The 27068-nt window shown below is 39.8% G+C and overlaps 1 protein-coding gene across 1 annotated transcript in view; it reads right to left on the bottom strand.

Moving 5' to 3' along the window:
* Positions 1-26657, bottom strand: part of LOC124718966 (tubulin-specific chaperone D) — a 189516-nt gene extending 162859 nt beyond the window's left edge. The window contains exons 1-3 of the mRNA XM_047244636.1: positions 26292-26657; positions 14995-15176; positions 14698-14830 (exon numbers count right to left, since the gene is read on the bottom strand). Coding sequence (XP_047100592.1) covers positions 14698-14830; positions 14995-15176; positions 26292-26639 — 663 coding nt within the window. The 5' untranslated portion in view covers positions 26640-26657. The remainder of the gene's footprint in view (positions 1-14697; positions 14831-14994; positions 15177-26291) is intronic.
* Positions 26658-27068: the final 411 nt, after the last annotated feature.

Below are 27068 nucleotides of genomic sequence, written 5' to 3'. Positions count from 1 at the left end.
TTGGTTTGCTTCAAAAGACGAACATTTCTATTGGCGTGGTGTCCACAAATTGCCAGAAAGGTGGTCAAAATGTATAGAAAACAATGGTCAGTACTTTGAATAAAATGTTTTTACTTTTCAATTCAAAATTAGTGTTTCATTTTGACACACAAAAAAAAAAAAAAAAAAAAACGCTCTTTTCGTACAGGTACACCTGGTACATGAAGTTTACAATTTCATCACAAATATAGTTTATAAAAGATGCTAATTTCCTGCACGAGTTAAAATTTATTTTATATTAGTGAGTCTGACAATCCAAATTTCTAATTGTTGAGATATATGGTAAGCTGTCATGGAAAACTCTTGTTTAGGATCTTGTTCCAAAATTGAATGCTGTTACATTTACCATTAGAACAGTATCTGCAATAAATGATAGCCCAGCATGAAAATTAGTCTACTTTGCTTATTTTCATTTGTTTATGACAGACAGCATTATATTCTGGGGTAACTCCTCCCCTTCATGATATTTTTGGCTCACAAGTGGGCAGTTCGAGCAACATGTGTAAGTTTGCAAATCTCTTGTCAATCCCTGTTAAAGAGCCTGGGAATTTTGACATTGGCCCCTCAATATTTTTATGTCGCTTGTTGTTAACAATATGAATTTATTCCTAAGAATTAGCAGCGTTCATTCAGATAATACTAAGAAGAAACGTACATTTGTATTTCATCTCCTTGATTTGTGTAGAAAGGCATGCAGTGTTCTGCTGCATATTTTTTCGAATAGTACCACAAGAATTAAAAAACCTTAGCAGTAATGCTCACAATTTCAAGTCTAAACTGAAGAATTTCCTCATGGCTCATTTCTTCTATTCCATTGGGGAGCTCCTGGAAAATAGTTTAAACTGTGCAAGACTTCTGTGAATTTTATTTTATCTGTTATTAACTTTTCCTGCATTAATTTTATGGGCCGATTCATTCCATGGTCATGTATATTTGCCCTCCAATTTGGTTCTACAGAACTACATGTGTAACATAAAAAATAAAGACAGTGGCCTTCAGCTAAGCCCAGCTTGAGATCTGGCTATCGGAATGTTGAAGTGGGACTCGTGGAGTGACAGAGCTGCTGAACACTGTTCGACCCACACTCCTTTGCGTACTTAATTTAGAGTGCATGTACAAAATTACTAAACTGTAGGGCTGCAATGGTGCCTGATTAAAGATTTACAACTAACTATGAGACCAATTATAAATGTGCTCACTTCACCTTGCAAGCTTTCTTAAGCACTCTCTGTTAAGCACACCAATGATAAAATCACCTGTGAGTTGATACACTGTATGGGAAACTTGAGTTCATGAATAGACATGAAATAATGTCTTTGGCTCAAAAATTGCTATGTATTAGCCAATCACAAACCTGTGCATGATCGTACCCTTATCAAATTAAAATACATGAAATTTTATGTGCAGATCTTATTAATTACAGCATTAAATGAATGCAATTAGTTGGAGTCAATATGACTGACTAAACTAGACAACACTGTAGTGTAAAGTTTTAAATAAAAGTATTTATTTAACAAAAAAATACTGGTCCTTTTGTGGCTAAAAATTGTTGTGATAACAATGCCATCTGGCAGCCATGTACACAGTGCTAAATGAAGAACGAATTTCATTTCCTAACAGTTACTACTCCTTTTGTCATATCACCTGATGAAAATATGTTTTTTATCGAGTTGAGCCTCTATGGGCTGTGTGGTAACAACCAAATTAGCTTTTATTATTATTATTATTATTATTATTATTATTATTATACTTGAACATAAGTGGCTGAAAAAAGGGCATTCGGTCAAGAAATGGCAAACCCTCGAAAGTAGATAGCAATGAGCTCAAAGTGGTGGTGGTTCATCACTTAACAAATGGCAATGGCTAAAAAGAGAGTGCCCTATAGGAAACCTCTCTCTCTCTCTCTCTCTCTCTCTCTCTCTCTCTCCCTCTCTCACGATGAGAAGATCGTGAAGAGGTCGGCCAAACTGCTGGGAGTGGTTTAATTCGCCAGAGCTTGTTCTCATGAAGAGAAGACCAGCGGTGGTGCCAAAGTGACACCATCTGCCAACAGACAGCAACATGGAGATCATCCGCAGGAATAGAAGAGCTAGCAGGCTGATGTAGGAGGACTGCAGCCTAGGCAGCAACATCAGCAGCCTCTTTTCCTGTCAGACCAATGTGAGCAGGAAGCCCTCAACAGTGAACAAGTGCGAGCTTTCTTGGATCCATTTCAATAAGGGATGGGCTGTGTACAGCACACAGAAGCTCTGAAAGGGCACTGAACGCAGAGGCTCTGACGAACACTGAGAGAATTAGAGCATATGACACAGTTAAAAAGCCTGTTGCCAGACGTACTGCACGGTCTGATAGAGGGCGAAGAGCTCTGTTGCAACAACTGAGCAGTGCTCTGGAAGCCAATACCAAGAATGGTTGATGCCAATGACAAAGGCACAATCAACACCACAGTCAAGCTTAGAGCCATCAGTGTACATGAATGTGCTGTTGCTAAGTTGTGTGTGAAGATTAAGAAACTTACAGCAATAGACTGAATCTAAAGTAGTGTCCTTGGGAAGCGAATGAAGTTCCAGATGAACATGGAGTGCTGCATAAATCCAAGCCAGTGAAGGATTCACAACCATTAGGAACATGGCAGGTAGCATGAAGTTAAAGCTGCAGGAGCAGTAGACGAAAGCAAACGCCAGGCGGTAACAGAGAAGAAGGGTGCATCCCATACTCGTGGTCAAGGGAGTCATCAAAAAACAGAGCATAGGATGGGTGGCTGGACATGGCAGACAAATGACATGGGTATCCACTGAAGAGGAAGAGGAGGAGGAAGAGGAGGAGGAGGAGATCACCACACCAGTATGACAGTGGTAGTTCGGCAGCTTCTGCATAGAGACTCTCAACCAGCTAGTGTAAAAGGCGCTAGTGGCCAAGAGTATTCTACAATGGTGGATTGTATTAAGACAGCGTACAATGGACAGATGTGCAGATGAATAAACAAAACACCCATAATCTAGTTTCAAACAGGTACGGGGTCAGTACAAACAGAGGAGGGTAGTCTGATCCATTCCCTAGGAAGTGCTGCTTAGGACACACAGGACATTGAGGGACTGGGTACAGTGGGCAGCCAGGTAAGACATGTGGGATGACCAAGTAAGTTTCCTGTCAAGCATGAGCACCAGGAATTTTGCAGTTTCAGCAAGCGGAAGAGCAAAGGCCCAAGAAGTAAAGCCAGTGGAAGAAACCCATTGCGCTGCCAGAAATTTATGAAAACAGTTTTGTCAGTAGAAAATCGAAAGCTCCATGAGTAAAGACAATCCATACATCAGACATCACTGAAGACACCGATCAAGTACACAAGTCCATGGAGAATGTCAATAGATCGCAAAGTTTTTGATGAAAAGCAAGCCAAAGATGCCTCACACGAGACAGTCCATAATAGGATTAATGGCCACAGCAAAGAGAATGACATTCAGGACGGAGCCTTGAAGCACCCCATTCTCCCGAATAAAGGTGTCCAAATAAGCTGAACCCACATGTATCTTGAACACTCGGTCTTTTAAAAATTACTGAAGGAAATGGGGCAGGCAGAAGGACCACATGTATAGAGTACGAAGGATACCAGTCCTCTAGCAGGTGTCGCAGACTTTCTCCAAATCATAAAACATGGCCACACTCTGTTATTTCTGTAGAAAAACATTTACAACATGGGTTGGTGAAGTGACAAGATGGTCAACTGCAGAACAGCATGCACAAAATCCACATTGTACAGTGGTTAGTGGACTGCGAGTCTCGAGCCACAATATCAGCTAGCCATGAACGATATGAAATCAGAATTATATTAATACTTTCTGCTGCTAACAGGTGGCGATATATATCAACAGGGACAGGTGAAAATGTGTGCCCCGACCAGGACTCGAACCCGGGATCTCCTGCTTACATGGCAGACGCTCTATCCATCTGAGCCACTGAGGGCACAGAGGATAGCGCGACTGCAGGGACTATCTCGTGCACGCCTCCCACAAGACCCACATGCTCACCTTGTATGTCCACACACTCCAACACACTCATTACTCGTGGAAGGCATTCTTACCAAGTCCCGTAAGAGTTTGGGGAATATGTGTGCATCCGCACAGAAGAAGAAGGTCATAGCCGGTGTTGCCAGAAATATATACTTATATGGATATGGTGTCTGTTCTTTCGGACATGTCCGAAAGAACAGACACCATATCCATATAACTATATGAACCGTATGTTCCATCACCTTGCAATGACAGTTGGTCAGAGAAGTGTAGCTAGAAGGAAGGTGATTTTCCTTACCAGGCTGAGGTATGGATATGACAGTGGCTTCACACCAGCATCTGGGAAACGTGCCATCCGCCCAAATGTGATTGTACATATGAAGGAGAAAGTGCTTTCTTGCAAGAAAAAGACGCTACAATGTCTGAATGGCATGGGATGGAAGACTGGGATGAGGTGAGAGCATGTTCAATCTCACAGGGAGGAGTACAGCCTCCAATTGACTTCAGAAAGCTGTCAATTGGGTTTATATGCACGTGGGGTAGGAGTCAGCAAATGTATAGTGCATGGGAAATGATTGCTCAAATACGTGTCAGAGAGATAGGACCACTCGAGACGATGGGCAAGCTGGGCAGTACAGGATGAGAGGTACAAATGGGAATAGGTGTGTGTGGAATCTAAAAGGAATGTGAGTGCTCCAGCAGTGTTAAGACAGATGAGGCTGAGTTGATTAAGAGAATCAGCCAAGAGGAACTTCTTGGACAGATCCTCTAAGAGCCCCAAAGGTGATGTTTGGCATTATAGTCGCCAAGCAGCAAAAATGGGAGTGGAAGCTGGCCAATCAGATGAAGTAAGTCCGGCCTGGAGGCAGCGAATAATGGAGGGATGTAGATATAACAAAGAGAAAAGGTGAAATGACGAAGGAAAATCTAGACTGCATTGGCTCATAGCCAGGTGTTCAATGAGATGGTTTAGCTATGGACATCATCCTGAATAAGCAGCATGCCCCCCCCCCCCCCCCCCCCAAAAAATCCCACGAGATAGGATGCGGTCCTCAGGGGGAAGTCAAAGCAGACCAGAAGGAAATGAGAGAGGTCAAAGCTGTCACGAGGATGCAATTTCGTTTGTTGGAGGCAGCAAACCACAAGATGCTGCGATTCTGAGAACAGCCATAATTCCTCCTTGTTGGATGTAATGGCATGAACACTCCATTGAAGAACAGTCATAACAGGGAATGGGGACGAGGAAACAAATGAACGGTAGTCAGCTTAGCGGCTGCTGAACGCCAGCCTTCGTGGACTCACTGCTGTAGGGTGCAGAGGCTGGAGGATCCTTTTCCATGAAACTGACTGAAACATTGGCATTCTCACTGAGCCAGCCTGCGGACTATAGGGTAGAAAAACAGCAGGCAGTGTGCACCAGCAATATGGAGGCTGGTCGGGTGAAGATATCGCAGAGCAACACTGTTGAAGTTGATCTCTGAGTTAGGGAAGGAGCAGATCATTTGCTTTTATTCGATTTCTTAGAGCCTTTAAAGTTGGTGGATGAAAACTTGAGATTTTTATTGGCTGGAGAAATGTAAAAAGTCTTCATGGGAGTGTTTTTTTGGTCCTTTCCAGCTTTTGGGTTGTGTAGCAGGTGATTTCACCACCGGAGGCGATACTCTGGTGTCTTGTCAAGCAGCTGTTGGAGAAGGAGAATGGGACGTTACACTGACACCATGCGATTTCACAGCTTCAGTACTGAATTTGAGGTCACAAGTCTGCATAGCCATGTCCTTTCCGGAGCAAGGCACAGCAAGATTGGTGCTGTAAGTGCTGGATGGTAAAATGCAGGGCTTTTGACAATCCAACAACTTGCAAGGGTAGGGTTACTTCTTCCTTCATCTGGATCTCCTGGATGGCCCGCTCATCAAGATACATGGGACACTCACGGGAGAATGTGGCATGGTCATCATTACAAATGATACAGTGGGGAGGAGGAGGCAAGCAAGCGCCCTCATGAGCATCTCTACCACAAGTAACACATTTGGTCGTGTTTTGACAGGACACACGAGTGTGTTTATAACACTGACACTGGTAGTTTATAATGTTGACACTGGTTGTAACACATTGGGTTTGGAGTGCATGTTCAGATTGCGATGACTTCATAGCCTGGCTTAATCTTCAATGTAAGCACTACTCCATCAAATGTAAGAAAAAGAGCGTACTAAGTTTGCATCAAGCTTTTTCTTTACTTGGTAGACCACAGTGGCGCTCTGATGAGAGAGATAATATTGGGTTTCCCCCTTGCTCAGACCGTCATCCAGCCGAGTGTAAATAACATTCAGCATGCGATGGGCCTCTACATGAACAGGACAGCCGTGGACGAGCAAAGCTGTACACAGTTGTTGGGCTTGAAAATCACAATTGATCTCCAGAAGCAAAGCTCATTACAAGAGCTAGAGCAGGATTACACAGGTCCTGCAATTGCATCAACACCCTTCTAAATAGTAAACAGATTAACTGCAGTGGAAGACTGACTTCCTTTGGTACGTGACACCACAAGGAACCGAGGTGCAGCTGGGAGAATAGTTGAATCTTTACCTCATTCCATTTACGTTTAGCAGATGTAGACTTAGATGGAGGTGACTGGTTCATTGAGATAAATTCCCCATGATTGACAGTGTCTCCGATGGTGTGCTCCTCCCAACTGGGGAGCCCCTCAGAGAGGAATATTCACACCTCAGGTAACACCTCCTGAACTCCAGACAGAGGCACCAGCTGGCAATTGGGAAGGTAACAGCTCAGGCAATTACCTCTCTCTGGGCCTGGCCTGTACAAGGGGATATGTGTGAACCCTACCTGTCAACCCAGGGCTGGGAATTACGCATTACCCTGTCACCTGTTATGTGTAAAATGCATGGGACAGCCTTCAGAGGCATACAGGTAGGAAGAAAAACAAAGAGAAACCTCAAACGCTAAAGCAGAGGAAGGGGAGGAGATGGAGAACAAGGAAAGAAAGAAAAATAGATGAGGGACTGTTCTGGTTCCAGGGTATCAAAACTTCGGAATGCATTCCTGAAAATATTCAAGACATGTTCCCCCAGGGAGGGGTAGAAGAATAGCAGGAGGATAGACATGCAGCACAGAAAGGGGAAAGGTGCTGCAAAGGCTGAGGCTCTGTGGTAGCCAAGCACAAATTCACCAAGCGCCAAACTAAAGAGCGGTGAGCCTTGGGGTGAAACCTTTTGAGTGCACAAGGTAAAATGCTTCATAAAAACATCACAGTCCCAAAATTTGTGGATTTCAACTATGTGGCTGCCTACTGCCCAGAAACTAAGACGACCAACTTGTCTGCATTATGTAAGTCAGTCTTCACTCCAACATCTGCCCTTTTCTTTCCCTAAACAACAACTCTCGACTAGCCTTTCCATACTGTGTGTTTGGCCCATAACAAAAGTTACCTAGCCTGTCATGGCTGAAATTTTTTACTGCCTCCTAACCAGTAACACTGTCACTAGTGACTTACCTGCACATGATATAAAATTTACAATGATTGAGCCTACTGGCCAATTTACATAAATAATGATTTTTATATGAAGAATGCTAAAACAAATGTTACTCTGATGCTATTCGATGTATAAATAATCAATTAATTCTTATATAGTGTTACACTAATAGTACGCAACACTGCCAAGTTAGTCTTTTCATAACTGACAAATTAAACCAAACAAAGTTATATATTGTTACTAAGATGCATTTATTTTGTCTGTACCATTTCCTTAATTGTAACTATAGTTAAGACACCAATGCAAGAATTCTACACATGTATCACCTTAATGTAATGGATGTTGGATAAGGTAAGGCAGTTCCTATTTTTGCATGCTGTGGTGTGTTTTTATGAGGGTATGCTGAAAAGTAACACCTCCAAATTTTTCACGTGAAAACTCTAAAAGCTTTTCAAATAAAACCAATTTTGTTAACATTCTACATCTTTAGTCTTCACATCTACATATTTATTTCTCAACAAAGTCACCTGTCAACAAACATGTCTTTCCCAATGAGGGCCATTCATTGACACCGTCACTGTAGATTGTTTGATTTTATTGATAGAGCCACAATCTCACTTCTGTTTGCACCGCCTCATCACTATCACAGTTAAGTCCTCAAACGTGTTCAAGTTCAGTGAACGCATAGTGGCGGGTTGTTGTGGTTGCCCCAGTGCTCGTGTATGGTCTGGCATTGTCATGCTGAAGAAGAGGGTGCTCCACATACGGATAACTTCTTCAAATTTGTGCTTTCAGTTTTCTGAGTGGTCTCTCAGGCACCAACATAGTTATGTTACACTGTCATGTTACATCCTACAATTTACAGCCCTCTAGCAACAGAGGATTGCAACTTGTGTCAGTAAAGTGGTAAAGTAATACACGTGACATGTAATACCTCAACTGATACTGAGAACAGAATAAAAATTTGGAAGCATTACTTTTCAGCATGCCCTCATACAAGTTATTAGTGAATCTCAATGGAATTTGCATCTTGCTATTGGTAACTTGGAATCTTCAGTTTAGCTGTTTTATGCAAGTCCCTATTAAATATTTGTTTAAGTTCTCCTCTTTGCATGGGCCACATCAACATATATGCACTTGGCTTTCAGGGATGCTAACAGCTAAGTGACCCTAAGATAACATACACTTATAACTTCGCTTGCTGAAATTTCACAGTACTCTCCAAGCAGGTGTTGATTCTGGTAAATCCTCTTAAGAGGCTACTATTACTATATCAGTAGCAGTAACAGTACACTGATATCAGCGTAAATCGAACCAATTATATCAGAAATGATGGTGAGTTTGCTGTTAGAAAGTTAATTACTGGTGTGGCAACTTCAGAGACTAACAATCTGCAGTCCAAGTATTGCAAAAAAAAAAAAAAAAAAGTATCCAAGTTTAAAGATGTTACTACACCTCCCACCTAACACAATAGGAGGCAATATTTACCACACATACAGAGAACAGTGTACAGATGTCCAACAACGCATTTCATAAGAATACTGTAACACCATTGCCATCATATTAGTAATATTTTCTGTCAAATCTTGCGAAGCTGACTATATTTTTATTTGCACGAAGATATAATGGCAAGCTATGCTGCTCTGTAAAGAAGGCCATAATCGGCCACATGTAAGTGAAATGCAATGCTCAGATTCAAAATTACTTCTTCTATCACAGCAAACCAACATCTAACACTTATAACTTCAGAAATTATTTTATCCTTAACAGAAAGTTGCAGTCCAGACAATGAAAATCAGCTCTTTCCAATAATGTACTATATTCAGTCTAAAACAAATTACAATACATATTTACACAATCTTGAATAACTTTTTTCAGTGTCCATCTGCTATCTCGTTTTTCTCATCTCTCTCTAAAAAATTACAGAAAAAATATATCCAACATCGGTACATATATCATACAAAGAACATTGCATTTTTTGAATAATTTCACAGACAACACTTAATTAAAACTGTTGCAATTCATTTTCAAGTTTTTATCATTAACAGCCAGACAGCACTCATAGCATCTATCTCTGATTGCTTCTTTCTCAAAAACCTACAACAAACATTTTCTGTGGTGTGAAACACAAACACGCGCGCGCGCTCGCGCACACACACACACACACACACACACACACACACACACACAAAGTAATTGATTTTCATTCCCATCACTTCCGCCGAGCTTACAAAATATTTAAATTATAATTTTGTTTGGCTTCTGAGAACACTACCTGCATTTCCAGGTAAAGTGCACTGCACTACTGCATACTACAGTTCTTCTGTTGCATGCTGCTGTTGATAAATTTATTATTGTTGTTTGTAGCCAATCAGGTAATTGTACACGGTAGCCAATGAGAATCGCTCAATCTAATGACTTCTTTCAGTGGTAGACAAATAGATTACTTTTGTTTTCAATACAGAGTGTGTGAAATAAAATTATTCATTTGGCTTTTATCGATTATGATGTTGGTTCTGGTTTTTGTACTTATTTCTTGTATTGTATGTTTCTCAGAAGGTAACAGGATTTATTGAGACACTGTTTCATATTCCAATGTTATAATTTGGTTGTGAGTTGGCAAGGCCAACGAATGTGACTGACAAAATATTGGCTGTGGTGAAGGATTGATTTGTGCTGTAATCCAAGGTCTAAGTTTGGTTGCCAGAATTTGACTGAAAGAAAACTGGTTGTGGTGACAGACTAATCTGTAGTCATCATCATCATCATCATCATCATCATCATCAGAGACTTGATTCATCGGATTCACTTATCATCATTCACTGCATAACAGTTATCAACTGCAGCACCTAATGGAAAAGTCACAGTACGCTGAAGGTGCACATTTACCACATTTCTTAATACATGCAGATTAGCTCACTAATCATAACCAGAGAGAGAGAGAGAGAGAGAGAACTGTCATGAAAGAGTTACCTTACACTTTCACAGGCCAAATGTTCAGCCAGAAACTAGAACACTGTCCAACAAGAAGGTTTCAAACTTGGGGAAACTTCTTACTTAAAACAGTTCCAGATGTGATATTGTTACCTCACAGTCTCCTAATCAAACCACCCCATAGACATACCTGCTTAATAAACAGTAAGACAATCTGTGGCCAGCGCTTACCTTCAAGAAGTAAAACATGCAATGCCGATACATGCATGTAAAAGAAAAAGTGACAAATTACTCAGCTTTCAGAACCAATAGTTTCTGCACTGGAAAGAGAGAGGGATAGATTGGGGAATTGCAGATCTCTGAGACCCCAGGATGATAAGATGAGAAGGAGCCACCTGTAGTGAGGACAATAGCAAAAAAGATGAAGGGGGAGGTGTCAGAGTCAGTCAGATGTCGAGGGGGAAGAGGCTAGGCAGTGTCATCGTGTCTATGTGTGTTGTAATGTGGCAGACAGGGTAGTACATATTTTCTTTGCACATTTTGGATAACTTATGTTTTGTTTATTTGTATTTTCACTCACTGAGGGTTTTATTTTCACTTTTGTGCCATATTTAAGGTACTTTAGACATATCATTTATTTTTATTACATAAATCTACTGTACACAGAGATTCTAGTATTATCATCTAGTCAACAGCTCTGGGATCAGACACTAATGTTTATTCACCTCAAAACGTATATTTACAACAAACCAACAATACATACAAACACTGAATCCATTTTAGTGATCGGATTTATAAAGTAATTAAAATATAATGAAAAAAATTATGATGAAAAAGTCATCATTTATTTCACTGTCATATGAAAATGCTGCTCAACCAATAATTTTATAATATCTGGAGATTTATATACAAACTTTTTGTAAAACATAAAATGTTGATTATAATTTAATTACTGTAACAGTAATAATGTATGTAGTTGTGATTTTATTTCATGTGGTGCAGCAGTGACAATGTGAGGCGGTTTCTGTTGGGAGTAAGTACGGAGTCAGATTTGGTAATAATTCAGTTAATATATGAGGTGGAATCAGCCTCATGAGGCCAACTGTGGAGATAGATGAGTGACAAGGTCAATAGAACCAACAATGGTGAGGAGAGCAGTGTGTTGACATCACACTTTTCCATACTGCACCCAAATGAGGCAATTGACAGAGGATGACAAGATAGTCAGTCAGTCATGACTTTCCCACCAGGGCCACAATGCAGGGCTTTGCTTGCTTGCCTGCTTCAGACAGTATGTGAAAGTCTTCATAAAAACTCGTTTCAATTAATATAGTGGAAATGAACTTCAAAGTCACATGTGCCTTATTTGCATAATTAGAGTGTTAACTTTTTCTTTGCACAAGCATGGTCAAGCCAGTCATAAAAATATATTACAGTGAAGTAAGATCAATAAATGTCCTTACAACAACAAGGTGAGCTTAAGTAACATCCTACTACAAACAGTTCTAATACTAGCAATATCTTTCAAAAGCAATGGAAGTGGAATTACGCAAAGAATTTGTCATTTTTTGTAAATTTGAAAATTGTAGCATAATTGTTAAAGTGCCTATTGACAATACTACACATTTCGCTTCCTGAGCTCAGCAATTTTGTCCCGTAATTTATTACTTTTCTCAACTGAATGTTTCTCTGTCTCATTACTTGGTTAATCAATTGTGACCATCGCAGTATATATTCAAAGTAGTGAATCAGAATGACTAGCCAGTAACTTACTTTCAGGAGGCAAAATTCCCAACACTGCTACTACACGCATTTAAAAGTAGACACCGAGTAGACAGTTGATGAACATTCTCTGCAGCACAGGTTCCCAACCTGTCTTGATTTTTGATAAAACAAAATTACTTACTGATACTTTTTCACACACACACACACACACACACACACACACACACACACACACAGAGAGAGAGAGAGAGAGAGAGAGAGAGAGAGAGAGAGAGAGAGAGAGAATAATAAGTTAACTCATAGTTTTCCAGATTTTCTGGATCATAGCTCATTTTCATATGATGATTCAATGGTGTTCCCTTGAGTGAAAAACATTTTCTTCTTCTTCTTTGTTTTCACCTTTTCCTTATGGGATCATCATTCGTCATTGGTTCTGGCAATGTTAGTGACAGTCAGGAGCCGGACCCCATTCCTGATGTCAACAGTCTCCCCAGGATGGAACGTGCATACCCCACCTGTCTGCATACAGAGTTCTCACATTCAAGTATGAGAACGTTTTCTAAATGTTTGCATAGTATGTATCTGAGGTGGGACATAGGTATCAGTCCAGTGTTCACCTGCTCACATATGGAAAGATGTCTATAAACCACATCCAGGCTATCGGGCTCACAAGTCCTCGCTGTTAATCCACGTGGCAGATTCAGTCTCAGGCTTGCTCCCCTCTCCAAATCATGGAAGCAGTGTGTTCATGTGCTCGACTATCCAGGCAGTTTTGGTGAAGGATATTACATATTTTGGAAAAAAGGTCAGATTTTTAAAATAATTTTACTAAATGATGTTAACAATATTGATTTACTCCTCAAAAATGATTAATGAACATATGTTATTAAAAAAGTAATAGGCCTATAATATTAGTGAGAAAAACAGTGACAAATTTTTCAATGTTTGGTGTCATTTATGTCATCACCGATCTTAAATCTAATGCTGGAAATCTGTTTCTTTCCTTTGTCAGTTACCTGCTGACTACATAAAATCCATTTGGGCTACATGTGATAGTGGGTAGGCGGTGAAAAACTACTTCACTGCAAAAAATGGTTCAAATGGCTCTGAGCACTATGGGACTTAACATCTGAGGTCATCAGTCCCCTAGAACTTGGAACTACTTAAACCTAACTAACCTAAGGACATCACACACATCCATGCCCAAGGCAGGATTCAAACCTGCGACTGTAGCGGTCTCACGGTTCCAGACTGTAGTACCTAGAACCGCTTGGCCACACCGGCCAGCTACTTCACTGCAACAAAAAGTTGGATATAATATTGGAATTTGCCTCTGAAGTCAAAATTCTTAATACCCATTTTTTAATTTCAATTTTAGCTCTTCATCTGTTGACAATTCTATCATCTCCTCCTGTAGTGATTTTCCTGGTGTCTGCCAGGGAGCAGGGCAGGGGGTGGGAATATGGTAGTTGATCCCCACTGCCTCCAGTCTTAAATTTTCCATAGATCAAGAATGCCCTCTTGAATCTCTTCAATGCCTACTGGTGGGCAGTAATGCCCCCACTGCGAATCGCTGTTCTACAGCATGACTCAATGCGTCTGAGTGCTGCTACACCACATCAGCTATTTGGATTCTCTCATCTCTTATTAATTTTCCTAAACTCCAGACATATCACTGCATTACAGAGCCCTCCTAGACTTAACCTCTTGTAATCACCTCCCAGACTGTTCTTTATCATGAGATTTAAAGAACGCAATCCATCAATGAATGAATGAATGAATGAATGAAAACAGGAAGGAATGCGATTAACACACCGACTGCCATGTGGCCGACGGTGGCCACAGCATGTGCCTCTGGTACGGTGGTGGTGCCCTCTAGTAGTCAATTTGTTAATAATTTGAATAAATTTATGATGAACTGTGCAATTCAGAACCCCCAAGACTAAAACTAAAAACTATTTCAATATAGATTATGCTCCCTATTTAGAGTTTAAAAATTAAGTTTCATATTCCGATGCAGACATCGTACAATAACCCAAAGTGGCCAGATGGTCTTATGTTTGCATTAACTGGACCTCGGCTTTCTTTTGATAGCTGATAATGGATTGTGGAAAATTACATAAATACAAAGTTTCAAGTTATTGAAAATAACTGTAGGTGATACTTGTAAGCAGAGATGTAGGTTTTTATTTTTTTAAGGTAGAGGCTTTTCTGCTAATTCCCATACATTAAGTAATGTCTACGTAATTCAAATTATTATTATTATTATGAGTAGATTAGTGCTAGTTATAACCAGGTGTTAGTATACTTTACAAAAGTTGCTCAACCCTGAAAGCTCCTCTTTACGATGGAATTTATGAAATGTAGTGTGTTAATGAATTCATGAATGAAAAAGAAAATAATAAAAATTCAAATACTGACATCTGACAACCTCTCAAGTCACTGCTCTACTGAACAAAGCTGCTTTACCACTAAAATTAAGCACAAAATCATTTGCAACTTACATTTCGGGCCCAATCAAAGAAGGGTACAAGGTAAAGGTCCTTAACGTCCACACGTGTGAGAAAATGCGATGTCAAAAAGGCTGACACTCTGAATAAGTCTTTTACAGCATGTATCTTGCATATCTCGAGTATTCTAAGAAAGAAGAGAGACAGAGAATTCTATTTGCAAAAAAGTAGTGGAAGCAATCAGAATACAAACATACAATTGGAATTATCTGCATTATGTTAAACTTGGAGAGCAGATCACTGACATAAAAGAATAACAAAATGACCAGATACTTTTCACTTTCTACGTACCTTTCCATGACAGTTTTTCTTGTTCCTTCTCCTGAAGCAAAACTGTCTAATCGTGACATGTGGAATGGTATCATGACAATGATCGAGAGCCACAGTATCAACATATAACGGGTTTGCCACGTCTCCGTGTCTGACGGGTCCTGGCACTCTAACATGTGTAAAACAGGTTCCACATCCGAGACCTGAAAATGAGATAACAATAATTAGCAACCTGACTGCTATCACTTATTTGGATACTTTCTTTAACTATAAAATCCTCACATTCCCTTCCTGATTTGCTGGTTTCTCTTATTTCCCACACAGATTTAATTTTACTATCTGAACTGTTCATACATACAGAATTTGTTAACAATTTTAAGACAGCACACGATTTCTCTTAGGTACAGCTCCCGCCAACCTAAAGGACGGCTTGGACACCACAGTGATTTACTGGGCACAGTCCTACTGGAGGTCATTCCCCTTGCTATCTTCTGACTTTGAACTGATAGCTAGTGAGCTGCAGGGAGAGCTACAGTCTAACATAAACTCAGCCCATGGTTCAAGTAAGCATTTTTCACATTAACAAACACTGCCAGAGGTGAAAATGTTAAGAGACAGATTAAAATCATTCAAGGAGTGACTGTGAATCAAACCTTTGACCTCTGATATAGAAGTCTGGCACTTTACCACTCAAGCACACTTTCTTTAATATGAAAGTAATCCTACTGATTTGCTTGTCTTGAGGAAAAAAAAAATTACATTTTCGCATTTTATCTCATTATAAAATTTGCAATGTTCCAACTAAAATGATATATATATATATCACTTATAAACTCATGTAGAAAGTATTTTATTTTTTTAAATATAACCTACACTGGTTGAAAATGTTAGAATTTTTAAGTGCATTACTTTAAGATCTAATAAAATTGGTAATTTTTTATATAGAAGGCTGTGCATTGCTGTCATGTCCAGAAGAGGATGGGCACCAGGTTGAGGAAGTTGAAACAAAGTTTGAGAGATAAGAAACTTTCTGATGGCAAAACCACAAGAGGCAGGCTGACAGACAAAATAATTGATGAACTACAGCAGTATTATGGGATGGCCATTAGAAATAATACTGAGGATTTGTTGAAAATGAAGTGGGCAGTATGGGCTATCTTCTTCCAACTGTCAACTGATGAAAAAGCAGTACACCACCTCCATCCTCCTGGATCTGATTCATGGCGCAATTACCGCAATGCCCAGTACTCAAACAGTTCATTCATCCCAGCAGCAGTCGTGGATATCGTAAAACCTATATACAGAGACCTGACAAATCCTGAATTACTGAAGAAGTGTCTGCATGGTCAGACTCAAAATCCCAATGAGTCATTCAATAATCTTATAAGGACTTGCTTACCAAAAATATTTTTGTTGAAACGAAGACACTAAAGTGGTGGATCAGTGATGCTGTTATTGCTTTTAATTATGGCAACATGGGTAAAGAGGAAGTGCTACAGCACATGGGAATTAATCCTGGAGCAAACTGCATCAGAGAACTTTAACAGATGGACAAGGTTCGCATTGTTAAAGCAGAGTCTGCAGCACAGTTGGCAACTAAGGAGGCCAGGCAAAAGGAAAGAAGAAAAAACTTGGAAAAAGATCAAGAGGATGATATACAGTATGGTGCAGGGTGCTTCTGAGTGACTAACAACAAAAAATTAAGCATATATTAAGTGAGTTACAGTCTTTTCAAACTTTAGAAGCCGTTTCTGAAAATTTACATTTTCTGTTGCATTTTTCCCTAAATCTCAGAAACCACTTCGAGTAGAGTATTCAAATTTTCTGGTAGTAATAACATACATATCCTGAGTCTACTGAACTAAAAGACAAACATAATGTTATGTATAATTAAAATTATTTAGGAACATACAAAAAAAGTGCACAAAATTGTAACCACTTAATTAAAGAATAGTATTTCTGAAAGCAGTGGCTGAAATGCAATAGGCCTAATTGTAGTTCCGTAGACTCAGAACATACAGTTTAATGTCCTGTAAAAGTTTCATGTCAATGGCTACAGAAGTTCCTGAAACACAGGGAAGCCAAGCCACTAAATTTAACATTGTCGGGATAATAACTGTATACTATTTATCTCTTTCTATATGATGGTTTGATCTCTTTTTCCTATCCACAACTTTTTACAACTTGTCAGCATCATATTTTGTTATTTTCTTGGGAAGATGCATTTAAAGTGTAATTTTACAAGACCCAATGGACACAACTTGCTTGGTATATTATTCAGCTGAGGGTCAATTGAAGCGTCCTATTCCACCAGTCTGCTTTGACTCATTACGTAAGGGTGTTGTTGTGTGTGACGTCATTCCAGCATGCTCATGATTTGTTAAAAAAACTTCCTGGCAGATTAAAACTGTATGCCAGACCAAGACTCGAACTCGGGAACTTAGCCTTTCGCGGGCAAGCGCTCTACCAACGGAGTTACCCAAGCACGACTCACGCCCCGTCCTCACAGCTTTACTTCTGCCAATACCTCATCTCCTACCTTCCAAACTTTACAGAAGCTCTCCAGCGAACCTTGTAGGACTAGCACTCCTGAAAAAAAAGGATATTGCAGAGACATGGCTTAGCCACAGCCTGGGGGATGTTTCCACAATTAGATTTTCACTCTGCAGTGGAGTGTGTGCTGATATGAAACTTCCTGGCAGATTAAAACTGTGTGCCAGACCGTAGAGCACTTGCTCATGAAAGGCAAAGTCCGGCACACAGTTTTAATCTGCCACGACGTTTTTTAACAAATCAAAAGCCCGGCATTTTAGCCTTTAATTACGCACACTTACTTGTTGTTTATATGTGTAAAAGTATATAAATGTGTCAAAGGATATAAATAAACTGTCAAAACTTTACTGACATACAGCATTCATTCTATAAGCGGCATTCACAAAGAAACAAGCCGGAGGCATAATTACAGAAACCAGTAACTGTATGTTAGAAGTATTGACCCTGGCTGTTGAGAAACTTGTCCCACTGTGACATAAGGCGGCGAATGGCTGTGTCATAAAATTCTCAGGGCTGCGATAACCAGTTTGCACAAACAGCTGGATGTTGTCATCTAAGGTGAATCGTTTGCCCCTCACAGCCTTTTTAAGGGGACCAAAATTGGCGTAACCACAGGGAGAGAGGTCTGGACTGTATGGAGGGTGGCCAAGAACCTCCCATTTGAATTTCTGCAGGAGTGTCGCAATTGTGTTGGCCGTATGAGGCTTCGCATTGTCTTGCAGCAGAACGACCCCATGTGTGAGTTTGCCTAGTCGTTCTGATATGATCGCTTGGTGAAGGATGGGTCAAGGTTTGTGAGTAACACTGGGCATTCACTGTTGTCCCGTGCTGCAGGAAATGAGTCAGAAGGGGGGCATCTTGGTCACAGAAAAACGGCAGCGTTGGATAATTGATGCATGCTGCTGGTAGCTCTGTATAGTCATGAGATGTGCACACATGCCCTCTAGCGACGAGCTGTGAAATTGCACACTCTGATCGGAACCTCACTTCATTACACACGCCTCGATATTACCCTCCTGTCACCAGTATACGCATTCCAGACTCCAGCTTGTTTCTTTTTGAACACCCCTTATATATAAGCAGCACGGCCTACTGCAACAGGCAAAAGAAGGAAATCAGTGCAAAAATGCTACTATTAGAGCACAAAAAGGCGAATACGTTGCTCTTTAGAAGATTCTGACAGAAAAGTGTGCCATCCACTAACACCAAGGACAAGGAAGGTGGGAGAGCATATTCATGCAAAGGACCAAAAGGCAGGAACAGTTCAGCAAAATATGGATCACATTGTGGGAGGGTCCACAATTACAGGGGGGGGGGGGGGCGGAAGGAGGGAGGGGGGGCAGCTGGCAGCTCACTGCAGAGCATAAAAAACACTGGACAACCTAGTATGCCCAATACAAAGACAGCAGAGGATGGTAGATTCCCACTGGTTGAGACAGAGGGAAGAGAGCCACATGGCTCCTTGGTTGCATGAAGTTTATTAGACAAGAGTGTAGCCCCCATTCAGTCCACAATTAGGCAAAAAAAAAAAGAGATTTGACAAAGCTGCAAATGCACACCCCAGAGGGGTCACGGAGAGAGCTGACGATCAACAAGTTAATTATCTGGGATACCCACGTGGCTGGGAACACAAATCAAATCAACTGAACATGCAGCAGTGCCCAGATCAGTGACAAGACAGACACCATGAAATGGAGGGGAAGAAAATCTGAGCAGTACCCAGAAGGCCATTCAATGAGTCTGTACATAACAAAACTCAGGTGAGGAGGATCATTTCATAAAGCCAGGTACCCCAGAGATGGCCATCAGTTTCATGGAAGTGGCACTGAGAGAGAGAGGCTGAATATGAAAGCTTTGTATACATGGAAGAAGCCTGGAGATACTGACAGGTTTCAGATAGATTATATAATGGTAAGACAAAGATTTAGGAACCAGGTTTTAAATTGTAAGACATTTCCAGGGGCAGATGTGGACTGACTACAATCTATTGGTTATGACCTGTAGATTAAAACTGAAGAAACTGCAAAAAGGTGGGAATTTAAGGAGATGGGACCTGCATAAACTGACAGAACCAGAGGTTGTACAGAGTTTCAGGGAGAGCATAAGGGAACAATTGACAGGAAGGGGGAAAGAAATACAGTAGAAAAAGAATGGGTAGCTTTGAGGGATGAAGTAGTGAAGACAGCAGAGGATCAAGTAGGTAAAAAGACGAGGGCTGGTAGAAATCCTTGGGTAACAGAAGAAATATTGAATTTAATTGATGAAAGGAGAAAATATAAAAATGCAGTAAATGAAGCAGGCAAAAAGGAATACAAACATCTCCAAAATGAGATCGACAGGTAGTGCAAAATGGCTAAGCAGGGATGGCTAGAGGACAAATGTAAGGATGTAGAGGCTTATCTCACTAGGGGTAAGATAGATACTGCCTACAGGAAAATTAAAGAGACCTTTGGAGAAAAGAGAACCACTTGTATGAATACCAAGAGCTCAGATGGAAACCCAGTTCTAAGCAAAGAAGGGAAGGCGGAAAGGTGGAAGGAGTATATAGAGGGTCTATACAAGGGCGATGTAGTTGAGGACAATATTATGGAAATGGAAGAGGATGTAGATGAAGATGAAATGGGAGATACGATACTGCGTGAAGAGTTTGACAGAGCACTGAAAGACTTGAGTCGAAACAAGGCACCCGGAATAGACAACATTCCATTGGAAATACTGACGGCCTTGGGAGAGCCAGTCCTGACAAAACTCTACCATTTGGAGAGCAAGATGTATGAAACAGGCGAAATACCCTCAGACTTCAAGAAGAATATAATAATTCCAATCCCAAAGAAAGCAGGTGTTGACAGATGTGAAAATTACCGAACTATCAGTTTAATAAGTCACAGCTGCAAAATACTAACGCGAATTCTTTCCAGACGAATGGAAAAACTAGTAGAAACTGACCTCGGGGAAGATCAGTTTGGATTCCATAGCAATGTTGGAACACGTGAGGCAATACTGACCTTACGACTTATCTTAGAAGAAAGATTAAGGAAAGGCAAACCTACGTTTCTAGCATTTGTAGACTTAGAGAAAGCTTTTGACAATGTTGGCTGGAATACTCTCTTTCAAATTCTGAAGGTGGCAGGGGTAAAATACAGGGAGCGAAAGGCTATTTACAATTTGTAGAGAAACCAGATGGCAGTTATAAGAGTCGAGGGGCATGAAAGGGAAGCAGTGGTTGGGAAGGGAGTGAGACAGGGTTGTAGTCTCTCCCCGATGTTATTCAATCTGTATATTGAGCAAGCAGTGAAGGAAACAAAAGAAAAATTCGGAGTAGGTATTTAAATCCATGGAGATGAAATAAAAACTTTGAGGTTCGCCGATGACATTGTAATTCTGTCAGAAACAGCAAAGGACTTGGAAGAGCAGTTGAATGGAATGGACAGTGTCTTGAAAGGAGGATATAAGATGAACATCAACAGAAGCAAAACGAGGATAATGGAATGTAGTCGAATTAAGTCAAGTGATGCTGAGGGAATTAGATTAGGAAATGAGATACTTAAAGTAGTAAAGGAGTTTTGCTATTTGGGGAGCAAAATAACTGATGATGGTCGAAGTAGAGAGGATATAAAATGTAGACTGGCAATGGCAAGGAAAGAGTTTCTGAAGAAGAGAAATCTGTTAACATGAAGTATAGATTTAAGTGTCGGGAAGTCATTTCTGAAAGTATTTGTATGGAGAGTAGCCATGTATGAAAGCGAAACATGGACGATACATAGTTTGGACAAGAAGAGAATAGAAGCTTTCGAAATGTGGTGCTACAGAAGAATGCTGAAGATTAGATGGGTAGATCATATAACTAATGAGGAAGTATTGAATAGGATTGGGGAGAAGAGAAGTTTGTGGCACAACTTGACCAGAAGAAGGGATCGGTTGGTAGGACATGTTCTGAGACATCAAGGGATCACCAATTTAGTATTGGAGGGCAGTGTGGAGGGTAAAAATTGTAGAGGGAGACCAAGAGATGAATACACTAAGCAGGTTCAGAAGGATGTAGGTTGCAGTAGGTACTGGGAGATGAAAAAGCTTGCACAGGAAAGATTAGGATGGAGAGCTGCATCAAACCAGACTCAGGACTGAAGACCACAACAACTACAACTACAAAGAGAGACTAGGTAAAATTATATAAATTGTTGTGTGTTAAAAGAGTGTGCTTATGTTCACACACTAGAATTCCTGATGAGAAGGTTAGAATGAGGATTGAAGTAGCTGGTTTCGCGCTTTCTGTTCGTGTCTTCTAAAGAGAAATATATTCGCCCTTTCTGTGCTCCAACAAGAGATTTTTTTGTGGGTTTACTAATTTTTTTCAGGTTCTCCTGTTGCAATGAACAAGCAATCTTTCATTATCTGTTGTACCAAACTGATTTGATGTTACGTAAAATTTGAATGTATCATTTTGTTTCTAATTAAAATAACAAGACTTTTTTCTGTCGTTACCGGTATTTCATGCCTCTACCCCAAGGAGTAGTTTTTGTCCATCTCCTGGAGTCAAAGTTTCTCTCTGCCTTTGCACCAGCTAACACCATGGACAATTACAAAATGTCATAAACATAAGAGAAAGTGAATTCGGTATTCAATGACTGATAGAAAAAATCTCGAGACAGAGTACCGAAGAGACAATGCACTTTTTCTTATCATTTACTGGTACTCTAAATCACACATGGTACAGAAAAGCATGTAATGATATAGGACAAGTTATAACACCTGAAATGACAAATGGTAAAACTGATGCCAAGGGGACACAGTTAAAACACTAACTTCATACAGAAAACGTCTGAGAGGAATAAAACAACTTAGGAGCTTCAGAAGAAGAATACAGGAGAAAATTGACATACGTGTACCAAGAAACACAATAAAATTATATACCATTGTTAATGTATTATATCTATATACAATATGCACTAAAAACTTGGACTTGGCTACTGTGTAACACGACTTTTCTGAATTCACCCTGCAGGTTGTTTATATCGAAGAATTGCTTAAATATGAAGTGAATATAGATCTTTGACTACTCTATAAATCAATCTGTTACCACAACCTTCATTTCATATTCACTGGGTTGACTAAGTAAACTGTTACTTTCAATCTACACTAGACCATGGGCTAAACTATAGCCTAACGAGTTGCCACAAATCAAGATTTCGGAAATGGGGGTCGTTGAACCTAAAACTCAAACTAACCTAACAAATTAACCTAAATTAAACTTGTATTATCAGATACATACTAACAACTAAGTTATGAGAAATGGTAATATCAAAATATTGTTTAAAAAATTATTAATAGACTTTTACTAGAAAGATAACTGAAGAAAATTAAAATCCCCCCCTAAAGGAATATTTAAATATCTTACTGAAGGATCATTACCTGATAATTACACTGAAGAGCCAAAGAAACTGGTACACCTGCCTAATATCGTGTAGGACTCCCACGAGCACACAAAAGTGCTGCAACACGACATGGCATGAACTCGACTAATGTCTGAAGCAGTGCTGGAGGGAACCGACACCATGAATCCTGCAGGGCTGTCCATTCATCCGTAAAGAGTATGAGGGATGGAGATCTTTTCTGAACAGCACATTGCAAGGCATCCCAGATGTGCTCAATAATTTTCGTGCCTAGATAATTTAGTGGCTACCACATGTGTTTGTCCTGATGGGATTGCCGAAGTCCATCAGAATGCACAATGGACATGAATGGATTCAGGTGATCAGACAGGATGCTTACGTACATGTCACCTGTCAGAGTCACATCTAGACATATCGGGAGTTTCCCATATCACTCCAACTGCACATGCCCCACACCATTACAAAGTCTCCATCAGCTTGAACAGTCCCCTGCTGGCATATAGGGTCCAGGGATTTATGAAGTTGTCTCCATACACACACACGTCCATCCGCTCGATACTATTTGAAACAAGACTCGTCCGACCAGGTAACGTGTTCCCCTTCATCAACAGTCCAATGTCGGTGTTGATGAGCCCAGGCCAGACATAAATCCGTCGGCTGATGTTTCGTTGAACGGTTCACACACTGACACGTGTTGATGGCCCAGCATTCAAATCTGCAGCAAATCGTGGAAGGGTTGCACTTCTGTCACACTGAATGAATCTCTTCAGCCATCATTGGTCCCATTCATGCAGGATCTTTTTCCAACTACAGCGATTTCTGAGACTTGATGTTTTACCGGATTCCTGATATTCACAGTACACTCGTGAAATGGTCGTTCGGGAAAATCCCCACATCATCGCTACCTCGGAGATGCAGTGTCCTATCGCCTGTGTGTCAAATATAACACCATGTTCATACTCAACTAAATCTTGATAACCTGCCATTGTAGCAGCAGTAACCGATCCAAGAACTGCGCCAGACACTAGTTGCCTTATATAGGCATTGCCAACTGCAGTGCTGTATTCTGCCTGTTTACATGTCTCTGTATTTGAATATGCATGCCTATTCCAGTTTCTTTGGTGCCTCAGTGTACTAAGGTTCTGCTATGGCATAAATAGTGTGTTATTTGCAAAGTATACACTTTATTTCTTGTAAGTGAAAAGCTATCATTGCGTGCCAGTGGAAATTCACCTCATAACACCTCTCAGGTGAATTGTACTATTGAAGTATATTTCACCGACATGTTCTAACACTAAACACAAGTTTCCCCTCACTGTTCAAGATGAATACAGTGAAAAAGTGTGTAAATCACACAAAATCAGAATTTAAAGAAATCAGCAGTAAGCCAGATAAAGAGGATATTCAACAAGAGTTATAGGCTTTGACCTATGATATAAGAAACACGTGACAAGCATCGTAAATAACATAGCAAATATAATGTGATACCAGTGGCATCACCAGAAGGTGATGCAACAGCAACCGTTAACATTATGTCACTGGTCGAAGCCAATGACACGTATACAGGGCGCCTGTTGACCCAGTAACACACAAGATGTGGAGAAGTCAAAACAGTACTTAGTGACAAAATACAACACAGGTCAGCCAATGGTGAAATAACAAAACAGATAAATCATGAATTAAATATTTAGCAATGAAGAACAATAAGGTATATGTCACCATTAAGGTAGAATTGTATGTTCTAAGGATAACAGAATTTTCAATTTTGTATTACATAATCAGTTTGGCAACTTAATCATTCAAAGCTGTGCTTAACTATTGGGCCTTGCTTCTGATGCATTGTTAGGGTGGTAGTAACTGCCAGGGCAGCAAACAAATGAAAACTTAGAGGACCACCGAAATAATTTTTTTAGAGGCACAAAAAGAGAAGCTCATACGCAAATACATTTTAACACAGTTCTATTAAAATAATCATTCCAATTAAAATATATATTCTCCTTAAAGAAGTTAAGTATTGATAATATTTGATCAGTCTATCGAAAAATAATTCTATTTTAATACAAACCTAATTCCATAATTTATTTACAGTCACGGTGAATTATGGTATAAGTCATTTGTTCAGCAAATATTTCAGCTACAATATCCATAATTTTCTTTTGTAATTAAAATCAGAATAAGCTGAAAAGAGATTTTAAAACAGCATGGCAACACCTAGACATACATAACTTTCTTATTACACATTCCTCTTGCTATTGGCAGATTTAGAACAGTAGCGATTCACAGCTGATGACAGACAAATACCCCATAGTTTTGCCATAATTTCAGAATATACAATATTAAGTTTCTGTTCCTCACAGAACATAAAAACTACTGTGTGGGTGCATTTAAATCTTGGATCCTTTCCCGCCCATTTACATTGGATCAGCGTACTGTGGACACCTTACTGTCAATGTGATGACATATCAGTTTGTGATATCAATCACACTCTCTTTCAGTGAAAGCATCACAAGATTAGCAGAGTCAAATTTTTACAGGAACTTTCAAGGCTTGGCCACTGCCAACCACTATGTAGGCCTACTATCCCAGTTGTAGGAGATCCATCCAGGAGTAAATATGCTACTTTAGCCAAATTTATTTCTGAAGAAGACACATATCTCATAGTAGTTACAATTATCAATCTGACTACAAGGACTGAATTGTCAACTTTCATAGAAACAAGTGATTTACTTTCACCTGAATCCAGTACTGTCACTGAATGAGTATCACCACCATATATTCTAAATCGCATTCAAGACAGTCTCTCCTCACTGTGGCTGATAAAGTTATAGGTTGCACTGTACTGACTATCATTTTAATTAACATCTGGTAGGTAAATAGTATCCTGCAAGAAGCAAAAACAAAATAAAAGTTTCTTGAGTGTGGAAATATGCTGCCTCTGACCTGCATTAAAACCGTCAATGCATTCATATTATCTTAAACACACTTTTTCTTAAAGGCAATAGAAACGTGGGGAAGCTCATGTGTCACTGAGCACACAGCATAATTTGTTTTTTACATAAATCACAGTATTATCTTGTAGTAACTGCTGCCGTGAATTAATATATTCCTCAGGCATCTCTTTCGTGGTGGTATTTATGGTACACGATGTGTGATAAAATCAATGTGCTAACTTGCAATTCTGTTTGTTTATGTACGAACGAGAGTGTTTACATACAAACGAGAGGGCGAGGCTCATTATCACTGCTGTATTATTAGCAGCGAACGTCCCGAGGCAATTTTGTTCTCAGTTGTACTCCTGTATAAGGTTGCCTACAGAGCTGCAAACCTACTACAAAAACTATTATAGGCTAAATCAAAACATGCTCGTATACAAACCTCATGCGGCAAACGCCTAACAACAAACTTATAACCTCTGACGCTCGTAATCACGTGTAGATACTTAAATGTTTCATGTTTTAGATCCATTGGATTGTCATCTTTTCGTATTATGTTAACAAGTTTTTCAAGCATTCGATCTAGATGTGGATCCAGCAAATGAGGCTGTTCTTGGTATAAAGACAACACATAGCGAAAGCGTTCATATTGTTGCTCCTGCACAATTTCAGAAAAATTATTCTGTAACTTATCGAAGATATCCATAACTTCATCCACTTCACTAAACAATTCAAGGGCGCATCCGAGACCAATATTCTCGGATTCATCTTCAACATTCATAACTTCCATCGTGCGCTTCCCAAATTTGACACTCACAACATTCGTATTCGTAAATACGAGATAGCTCGTTTCGATACTATGCCTCGAGACGTCTCATCGATACTAAATGCAGGGTCGACCTTTTAATTAAGTAGGGATTAAGCAGTGCCTTCTTTATTTTATTCCCTTCTTAATCTCAAACATTTCATTTTAAAGTCTCCATACTAAGATAGCTGCTGTAATTTTTAATACTTATAGAAATAAGATGCACAGTGAAAGATGCCTCCAGAGATAATACGATTTCGTTGGCCGCGTTGTTATGGCAACGTCAACAGTGAAACAACAGCTAAATGGACGAAATAGTGATACATGTTAAACAACGGCAAAAATAAAATAAACAAGCAGCCCCCCCCCCTCTCTCTCTCTTCGTGTATTAACGTAATGAAAGCTGCAGGATAC

Source organism: Schistocerca piceifrons, chromosome 10 (genome assembly GCF_021461385.2).
Source record: "Schistocerca piceifrons isolate TAMUIC-IGC-003096 chromosome 10, iqSchPice1.1, whole genome shotgun sequence".
Lineage (NCBI taxonomy): Eukaryota > Metazoa > Arthropoda > Insecta > Orthoptera > Acrididae > Schistocerca > Schistocerca piceifrons.
Note: the sequence above shows the minus strand (reverse complement) of the source record. Positions and strands in the feature narration are given on the sequence as shown.